This window comes from Propithecus coquereli, unplaced genomic scaffold (assembly GCF_000956105.1).
Source record: "Propithecus coquereli isolate 6110/MARCELLA unplaced genomic scaffold, Pcoq_1.0 Scaffold119, whole genome shotgun sequence".
Lineage (NCBI taxonomy): Eukaryota > Metazoa > Chordata > Mammalia > Primates > Indriidae > Propithecus > Propithecus coquereli.
In genome coordinates this window covers 2,384,237-2,394,494 of record NW_012135969.1, presented here as the reverse complement: position 1 = coordinate 2,394,494, position 10,258 = coordinate 2,384,237, and the positions used below count along the sequence as shown (strand labels likewise).

General features: G+C 41.9%; 1 protein-coding gene across 2 annotated transcripts in view; it reads left to right on the top strand.

The window, feature by feature from the left end:
- Window positions 1-10,043, top strand: part of METTL2A (methyltransferase like 2A) — a 16,430-nt gene extending 6,387 nt beyond the window's left edge. Inside the window, exons 5-9 of one of the 2 annotated variants that reach the window (XM_012662875.1) lie at window positions 902-962; window positions 4,581-4,720; window positions 7,313-7,419; window positions 8,833-8,898; window positions 9,802-10,043. In XM_012662875.1, coding sequence (XP_012518329.1) covers window positions 902-962; window positions 4,581-4,720; window positions 7,313-7,419; window positions 8,833-8,898; window positions 9,802-9,956 — 529 coding nt within the window. In that variant the 3' untranslated portion in view covers window positions 9,957-10,043. Of the gene's footprint in view, window positions 1-901; window positions 963-4,580; window positions 4,721-7,312; window positions 7,420-8,832; window positions 8,899-9,004; window positions 9,162-9,801 lie in introns of those variants that run through there. The other variant, XM_012662883.1, reaches the window with a different exon arrangement.
- The last annotated feature ends 215 nt before the right edge of the window (window positions 10,044-10,258 follow it).

Genomic DNA, 10,258 nt, shown 5'->3' with positions numbered 1-10,258 from the left:
GTCTGCTCCAAAGGTCTACAGTTTAGAGAAAAGGGGAGCCTGGGCCTTTGAGAAGTTGGAGGTGTCAGGTACCCCCTAAAATCCAAGGGACTGACTCAAAGAATGAGCCCAACAGTGCAGAACAGCTCTGGGCTGTTGTTTCTAAAACGGCACAGAGCCTTCCTCTTCCCCCATCTGTATTTTCCCCTGTCCCAACAAAAATAATTCTGGCATTACAGGTGGTTTTGTATTTTGATGTCTTCAGAATAAATGTATATTGTGTTTTCGTAATTGAAAGCAATTTTGGTAGTTATTAAAATCAGTTTAACATTTTTTATGTTGCTACCTTGTGCTAAGCTAAGTCTTGTGCTAGACATTGGGGATAAGAAAAATAAGCACTGGGATTTTGTCTTGTTCATCTTTGTCTCGCCAGCACGTAGGATAATATCCAGTACACAGTGGAACCTCAGCAGTATTTCGTGAACAAAAAAATGAAATATGTAATCTCTGCTGTCATGGCAGTCACCATGAGGTAGGGGCAGGCAGACAGGTACAGATGTGTTCCTGGAGTAGAGAAAGTGACAAGCTATCTCAGACAATATGCAGAAGTTCTCACGGTGGCATCAGGCAAGGCTTCATTTGAAGGAAAAGTGGTATTTGTAGGTGGAGAAAGGAGAGGACATTGTTTTGGAACTCACTGATTATTTTATAAACTTAATATTCACCATAATCACAGGACCTAAAAGAGGATATAAACCAAAAAGTATTTTAACCAAAATGAAACATGTCGTGACTAATAAAAGTGATTTCTTGAATGAATGGTATTTTTTGCCATTTGCTGTTTTAACTCCGCTACACAAGAAAGAGAATAGACATAGTGAAGTTTGTATTCTAATTGTTCTTTTTTTCATGCCCATTTCAGTGACCCAGGACTCTTTGTTTACTGTTGTGATTTTTCTTCCACAGCTATAGAACTAGTTCAGGTAAGTGGAATGGCTCCTATCAGTAATTTTCATTGATTAAAGGGAAAAGGGGTCTTCTAAAAATCAGAGTCTCTAGCTATTATTGTATTGTGGTCTGTAGGTAAAAGACTTACTGATATAGGCACACTTTGTTTTATTGCACTTTATTGTACTTGGCACATATCTCATTTTTTACAAATTAAAGATTTGTGGCAACCCTGCATCAAGTAAGTCTATTGGTGCCATTTTTCCAACGCTATGTGCCCACATAGTGTCTCTATGTCACGTTTTGGTGATTCTCAAAATATGTCATACTTACAGTAATCTGTGTTTTTTATTTTCTTTTTGCATGAGCAGGAACTAAGGCTAATGTTGTGGTGATCAGTGATCTGTAATATTACTATTGTACTTGTTTTGGGGGACCATAAATCATGCCCATATGAGATAGTCAACTTAATCGATAAATATATGTGTGTTTTGTTTTGTTTTGTTTTGGAGACAGAGTCTCACTCTGTTGACCGGGCTAGAGTGCCGTGGCATCAGCCTAGTTCACAGCAACCTCAAACTCCTGGGCTCAAGCAATCCTCCTGCCTCAGCCTTCCAAATAGCTGGGACTACAGGCATGCGCCACTATGTCCGGCTCATTTTTTCTAGTTTTAGTAAAGACAGGGTCTCGCTCTTGCTCAGGCTGGTCTTGAATTCCTGACCTCGAGCAATCCTCCCACCTCGGCCTCCCAGAGTGCTAGGATTACAGGCATGAGCCACCATGCCTGGTCAAAGGAAAAGTTCTTGAAGGAAATAAAAAGTGCTACTCCAGTGAACACATGAGTGATAAGAAAATTAGAAGACCTTATTACTGATATGGAGAGAGTTTTAGTGGTCTGGATAGAAAATTAACCCAGCCACAATATTCCCTTAAGCCAAAGCCTAATCCAGAACAAGGGCCCAACTCTCTTCACTTCAGCGAAGGCTGAGAGAGGTGAGGAAGCTGCAGCAGAAAAGTTTGAAGCCAGCAGAGGTTTGTTCCTGAGTTTTAAGGAAAGAAGCACTTTCCAGCAATACAAGGTGAAACAGTAAGTGCTGATGGAGAAGCTGCAGCAAGTTATCCAGAAGATCTAGCTAAGATCATTGATGAAGGCGGCTACACTAAACAACAGATTTTCAGTGTACACAGAATAGCCTTCTATTGGAAGAAAATGCCATTTAGGACTTTCATAGCTAGAGAGAAGTCAATGTCTGGCTTCAAAGCTTCAAAGGACAGGCTGACTCTCTTGTTAGAGGCTATTTAAGAAATACATTTTATAAGGCTATAGTAGCTGCCATAGATGGTGATTCCACTGATGGATCTGGGCAAAGTAAGTTGAAAACCTTCTGCAAAGGATTCATCATTCTAGGTGTCATTGTTCTTAATAGGAGGAGGTCAAATAACAGCACTAACAGGAGTTTGGAAGAAGTGGATTCCAACCCTCAGGGATGACTTTGAGGGGTTCAAGACTTCAGTGGAGGAAGTAACTGCAGATGTGGTGGAAATAGCAAGTGAGCTAGAATTAGGGGTGGAGCCTGAAGATGTGACTGAATTACTGCAATCTCCTGATGAAACTTGCATGGCTGAGGAGTTGTTTCTTATGGATGAGCAAAGAAAGTGGTTTCTTGAGATGGAGTCTACTCCTGGTGAAGACGCCATGAACATTGCTGAAATACAACAAAGGATTTAGAAGATTACATAAACTTAGTTGACAAAGCAGCAGCACGTTTTGGGAGACTCCAATTTGAAAGATTCTGTGAGTAAAATGCCATCAAATAGCACTGCATGCTGCAGAGAAATCTCCTGTGACAGGAAGAGTCAATGTGGCAAACTTCGCTGTTGTCTTATTTTAAGAAATTGCCACAGCCCACCCAGCCTTCAGCAACTACCACCCTGATCAGTCAGCAGCAGTCAGCATCGTGGCAAGACCCTCCACCAGCAAAAAGGTTACAACTCGCTGAAGGCTCAGATGATCTTTAGCATGTTTTACCACTGAAGTATTTTTTAATTAACATACGTTGTTTTTTTAGATGTGTTGCAATTGTGCATTTAATAAACCACAGCATAGTATAAACTTGTACATGCACTAGGAAACTAAATTTGTGTGGCTCACATAATTTCTGTGGTCTGGACCCAAACTCACAATATCTGTGAGGAATGCCTGTACTGAATCTGCCAATTACCAAATGTGTGATTTGGGGCAGGTTTCTTGAACCTCTCTAAATTTAGGTTTTAAGGATTGAATTGAGATGATTCAGTCAGGATCCTTTGAGTTACAGGTAACAGAAACATCTAGACAAACTCAGGCAAAAAGGGGAATATCATAAGGGCGCGAAGTATCACCCCAAGTTCATGGTGTCTTACCTCTCCTTGCCCGGTGCCCATTTGTTTTTTGTTTTTTCTCTGCAGACCAGCTTTCTCTAATAGGTTGTTCCTGATTTTTCATGTGGACCTAATGTTCTTGCCCTCCTGATCCCTTACAAGTCTACCCTGTTGACATGTTCATGCAGCCTCACCACAATGACTGTCCCAAATCCAAAGTCTTGGGAAAGAGTATGGTTGACTCAGCCCAGCTGATGAATCTACTTGCCCTGCTTGAATCAGCTGTGACCAATGAGAAACAAAGTCACATTTATGGAGAAGAGGGACATGGATAGGGAAGATGCCCTAAAATGTGTCTGTTACAATCATGTGTAATATTGTTAGCACAGGAGCTCGGGAATTGGTAGTTCCATCTTTCTGGAATTATTCTGATGGATCCAGACTACATTAATATTGACACTTATCTTTACTAGTAAATTTTAGGATAGCAAAGTATAGGTTAAATTTTCTACATCTAGAGAAATAGGTTTTCCTGGAAAATTTTATGGTCTGTGTAATATTCTATAGTTGGGAGTTGTTTTAAATCATGCTTTGTAAATACACTTTGTCTCTCTTTATGAGGTTTTTCTTTTCCCTGTTGGTCATTTATTTTCCTGATCATTTTCCAGTCCTCAGATCTGACTTTCACATATGAGAAGTGCAAGAAGTATGTCAAAATAAAGAATAAAAATAAGGGCTGGGCGTGGTGGCTCACGCCTGTAATCCTAGCACTCTGGGAGGCCGAGACGGGCGGATCATTTGAGCTCAGGAGTTTGAGACCAGCCTGAGCAAGAGTGAGACCCCGTCTCTACTAAAAAAATAGAAAGAAATTAGCTGGACAACTAAAAATATATATAGAAAAATTAGCCGGGCATGGTGGTGCATGCCTGTAGTCCCAGCTACTTGGGAGGCTGAGGCAAGAGGATTGCTTGAGCCCAGGAGTTTGAGATTGCTGTGAGCTGATGCCACGGCACTCTAGCCGGGGCAACAGAGTGACACTCTATCTCAAAAAAAAAAAAAGTTGGGAAGTCAGGAATGTTCCATTTTAAAAGCACCAGTTAGATTCCACAGAATCTTCCCTGGGTTGTTCTTGATTCTTACCCTTTGAGTCCCCCCTGGAAAAACACGTGCTGTAATGATTAGAAATATACCCCATGTGGAAAGTAGCAGCAGTTACATTTAAAGCAAGATAAGCTTTTCTCCAGGCTGTGTTAACATATTCTAAAAAGGTTGTCTCTTCCAACTATCTGCAGACAAATCCAGAATATGATCCTTCTCGGTGTTTTGCCTTTGTTCATGACGTGTGTGATGAAGATAAGAGTTACCCAGTGCCCACAGACAGCCTTGATATCATCGTTCTCATATTTGTTCTTTCAGCAATTGTTCCACACAAGTAAGTTCTAGGTCCCTTGACCAGTTGGCATGACAAAAACAAAGGCTTGGTTAGGGTCCCTGATATTAGAGTAGGGCTCAATATAAAAAGGGTTTTGTTTATGTTTTGATAAACACAAAGAAACCACAGCATCCATAGTGATATGAGCATCTCAATCATATTCCTAAATTTGTCTTAAAGTCCACCTTCTGTTTAAGCCTCTAAACCCCTTGCTTACTGCAGTGGTTGGTTTTATTATTATGGTTTAACACATTGACTGCCATTCTAGAAAAAAATTTCTTTTTCCTTGGAGCCCACAGTGTTTTATTACAAAAATGAATAAAAACTTCAAAAACAAAACAATCCTTCCTAATTTATGAAAAATTTGTTATTTTTTATTGTTTTCTTTGTATGAGTTATATGCAACTAGAAAAATAGTTCTCATGGCTCCCAAGGTGGAGAGACGTGTGAATTCCATATGCTTCCCGAGGCCCCAGGTTCAAAACTAGTGTGAGTTAAATACAACTCACATGGCAGTTAATGTGTTAATATTCACAAAGAATGGGGGAGAAGTCTTGAATATATGGGGAAATTCCTTATTGATAATCACATAGCATACTATTTCAGAACTGGGTGCCATAATGTCTCATTATTGGCCTTTAAAATGGTTTAGATAGAACAAGCTCATTAACAGCACAGAATTTATGTTGAAGCTTAACTAAGGTGTTCTCTGGGCTGGGTACAGTGGCTCATGTCTGTAATCCTAGCACTTTGGGAGGCAGAGATGGGAAGATTGCTTGAGGCCAGGAGTTCAAGACCAGCCTGAGCAAGAGAGAGACCCCCATCTCTACAAAAAACCGAAAAATTAGCCAAGCGTGATGGAATGTGCCTGTGTCCCAGCTACTTGGGAGGCTGAGGCAGGAGGATCACTTGAGCCCAGGAGTTTGAGGTTGCAGTGAACTATGATGATACCACTGTACTCTAAGCTGGGCAACACAGCAAGACCCTGTCTCAATTTTGAAAAGAAACACCAGGCCGGGCGCGGTGGCTCACACCTGTAATACTAGCACTCTGGGAAGCCAAGGCGGGAGGGTCGTTTGAGCTCAGGAGTTCGAGACCAGCCTGAGCAAGAGCGAGACCCTGTCTCTACTAAAAATAGAAAGAAATTAGCCGGACAACTAAAAATATAGAAAAAATTAGCCGAGCATGGTGGTGCATGCCTGTAGTCCCAGCTACTCGGGAGGCTGAGGCAGAAGGATCGCTTGAGCCCAGGAGTTTGAGGTTGCTGTGAGCTAGGCTGACGCCAAGGCACTCTAACCCAGGAAACAGAGCCAGACCCTGTCTCAAAAATAAATAAATAAAAAGAAAAGGAAAAACCTCATATGTATCAGGCAGACAATAGTCCCTATGAAACTACTGATTATGAGAGGTGGTGGCTAAGAGATTCAGGCACCAATGACTAATAACATAGTAGCCCTTGTCACTGCCAGACTACATTGAATCAGGATAGGCCAGGGGGTTGGCACGTACATGTACAGTGGTCTAGGCAAACCACATCCCCAAAATCATGGGATTAGGATAGCTTCTTAGAGACTTCAGACATCTACTCACTTTCTGAACATCAGAGCCAATCAAAGGATGATGAAGTAAATTAGCATTAGAGGTCAAGGAAAGCTGGCAGATCACATGACTGAAGACTAAGGTCCAGTGAGTGAGATCCTGATGTATCCTGGGAGTCCATGGACCCAATGCTGGCTCCACGGGGCAGGAGCTTTGAGTGACTGACCTTCTTTAGCCCACATTTCCTGTAGGATAGTACTGAAGTCATCCGACCTTAGGGGATGTTATGAGTGTGAAATAAAAGGACATAAGAAGGACAGCCAAAAGGCCTGGCATGGTCCTAAACTTTAATAATAGCAGTTCAAATGCTACAAACTTTTAAAAATCAACATGGATTAAAACAAAACCTTAAAAATTTGTTATTCAGAATGTAAATAGACTTTGAAATGTTTTTTCTAAGTTTGTAGCATTTATGCTTCTGAAATTATGAACATTTACCCCTGTACCAAGAATTTGGAGGACACTGCATATGGAAATGCAGGCGGAAATGTAAAGCCCTCTGCCTGTAGTACTCATTTGCATACTGATCGTATCGCCACGTAAATTGCAAGTTCTTGAGGACAAGCCTTCGTATAGTCTCTGCACAGAAAGAGCTCAGGTCAAGTGGGACAGGCAGATGAGTCAGCTAGCAGTCCTCGTGCTGGGTGGTCACAGTTCCATTCAGAGAGCCACGGGAGCACTGGTCCTCCCAGGACCAGGAGGAAGTGAGCCAGATGGAAAGCATGGAACTTTCCCCCAGCCTGAAGCCCTACAGCAGAAGGACATTGTCCTCCAGCCTCTTCAGGCTGAAGGCAGCAGGTCAAGGCCACAGTTGTGAGCAGACAGCCCGCTAAGTGTACTCCAGTTCTAACTGAAGCAAGGGCAGCGGAGCTAAGATTCTGGGGTTGTGTGTCAGAGTTAGGAGGAAAGTCTGCTGGCTTTTTGGGATATGCTACAGGGATAGGAAACCCTGTCCTCAGGGACACCTGATCTCCATTCCCTGCTGCCCCACAGAATGCAGAAGGCCATCAACAGGCTGAGCAGGCTCCTGAAGCCCGGAGGGATGATGCTTCTGCGAGATTATGGCCGCTACGACATGGCCCAGCTTCGGTTTAAAAAAGGTATTTTGATATTATAATCAAAACAAGGGTTTTGCCATCAGAATAGAGACTCTAGAATTAGAGCTCCATATATAAAGCCATTTAAAATGGGGCAAGAGTAGTATATTTTTGAAGAGAAGAGGCTTGTATAATCTAGATACTGAGGTCTTTTTAACCAAGACAGCTACTTACAGAAGAGCTATTTTTAGAAAGACATTTGAAAGACATAAATAGTTTTAAATGTGGTGTGATAAAAGATGCCATTAAAAAGTCAAAAGACATGTCAGATTGAGGAGGAATATTTTCAGTGCATGTAACAGACTTAATATCTATGCTCTTCAAAGGACTGTCATGAAATTGATAAGAAAAAGATCAGTGACCTACCTAAAAAACAGGCAAGGAATATTTAGAGTCCGTTCACAGAAGAGCATATGTAAATGACCAATAAACAAAACTTCAAGGAGATAAAAATAACAAGATAGTACTTCTTATTGCTGGCCAATTCAAAGAAAAAGATACACCTTCATTACTGGTAGAAGTATGAATTTTTGTGGCCCTTTATAAAGCACCCAGATATTATTTATTAAATCCAATAGTCTTAGGGGAATTGTTCAAGAACCAGCACATAATATATGGATAAGGGGATGTTGTGCTTGTCACCTGAGGTAGGCCCTGTATGTCTGGGCTCGGAGGGATTTCGTTCTGTATTACAGAGTGAGAGAACTGAGGCACAGGTGAGTATTTTCAACTTGATCCCATGGATAACGGTCTCTGGGGGGAGTAAATGTATATGTGTGTGATTATATTGGCATTCAGGAAGGTATAGAAGGATATGTGCCAGGTTGTTAAATTGAGGTAAAGTCAGGAGGTTAACAGCAGAGGGGAAGGAATGTGATTCTGAAAACCAGCTCTCAGTTAAAAAGTAAAATAAAATAAGAAGGGAAGGAGTGTCCACAATACAAACAGTATATGAGTTGCCATTGTTATGGTTTTGTGTGTAGACACATGGAGAGACATGCAAAGGGACAGTGACCACAGTGGTAATGGTGGCTGTCTCAGGTTTCCTTAAACTCAGCTATGTTGCTTGATTTTTTCTTTTTTAAATAGCGAGTTTGTGCTTTTAATTTAATTCGGAGTTGGGGTAGACAATGTGAGCAAGTTGTTTTCATCTAACAGAATTCTAGAAGGAGAGACTAAGAATCCCATATGTTATCTGACATTGGAGTTTGATTTATTCCCATTCAGTTGCTCTTCTCCGAAGCACCACTCCTTTTGTAGGAGAGAAATTACAGATTCTTGCAAAGGACCCAGTGTAACCAAGAAAGGAGTCTGCTCCCTGCCCAAGAAATTGATACCTCAGTTAGCATTTCATTAGCAATGACATTCAAAGAAGCGCTTTAAAGTTTCTCTGATTTTTACCATGTCACTGTGCAGGTCAGTGTCTATCTGGAAATTTCTATGTGAGAGGTGATGGCACCAGAGTTTACTTCTTCACACAAGGTATGAAACACTCATCTTTTTGTGCTAAAGGTCCCCAAAATACCAGATATGGTGGTTTTCAAGGTATTTTCAGAAGGAAGATTATCTAATCCCTCCTACCTTTTAGGCAGTCTTTTTCCTGTGGCTGCCCGCCCTTCACACCTGCCCCCAAGCCAACCGGACCTGCTCGCTGGTCCCCAGACAGCCCTGGCTTGTGCGTACCTTTAGTCCACTGCTTTGTTCTTCCTTTCTGTCACTTTGTCCAAAATGGGAAACCTGCCTATTTTGCAAGACTCACCTCCAGTCCAGCCTGTTTTACTCTCTATGCTGGGTTGTGCTTTAGGTGCATCTCATCAGGGTAATCATTTCCCCAGGTTTTAGGTATAACCCAGAACCGCTCTCTGCTGCTGGCCCTGTGCGCAGGCATCAGGTTCCAGCAGTGCCTTATTGATACTTCCTTCCTGGGCCCTTCGTTGGATCACGTATTTCTTTGAGCCTTTGGTTAAGATGAAGAAACCTCTCCCCTAAAAAAATTGCTTTGACATACATATATGTAGATATTTGCGTATACTTTTAAGGTGTTCACAGAACCCTGAAGGCCAAATGTAAGCCAAAGTTAAAAAAAAAAAAAAAATGACCTATAGCTTTTGCCTTCTTAAACATTCCTCCCCTCAGCTGACTCTTAGAGAAGATCTCTCTCTGGGTTCTAGGCTGCCCTTCCCAGGTGGTTTGGCTTCCCCTCCCAAAATATGAACTTGCTGCTACCAAGCCACCACTGCATTTATTAAATAGAACTGAACAGCCCTGCTAAAGCCACTTAAAATACATAATGACGGCAATCTTACAGAGCCCCGTTTAACATGGGACATCATAGACAAAAATGCCTTTTCTTGGGGGAAAATAAATATCTTTCTTTCAAACTAGATGAACTGGACACACTTTTCACTACTGCTGGACTGGAAAAGGTTCAGAACCTGGTGGATCGTCGACTGCAAGTGAACCGAGGGAAACAGCTGACAATGTACCGAGTTTGGATTCAGTGCAAATATTGCAAGCCTCTTCTGTCCAGTACCAGCTGAGAGACACCTGGTGCTGAAAACAACATGAGCTCATTGTGTTGAGGGGTTTTTTGTTTGTTTCTTTTTGAGAGAGAGTCTCACTCTGCCCAGGCTGGGGCGCAGTGATGCAGTCATAGCTCACTGTAACCTTGAATTCCTGGGCTCAAGCAGTCTTCCTGCCTCAGCCTCCCGAATGCTGGGACTATAGGCTTCCCACCACACCTGGCTAATTTTCTTTTTTTTTTTTTTTTTCATTTTTTGTAGAGACGGGGTCTCGCCTTGTTGCCCAAGTTGGTCTTAAACTCCTGGCATCAAGCAGTCCT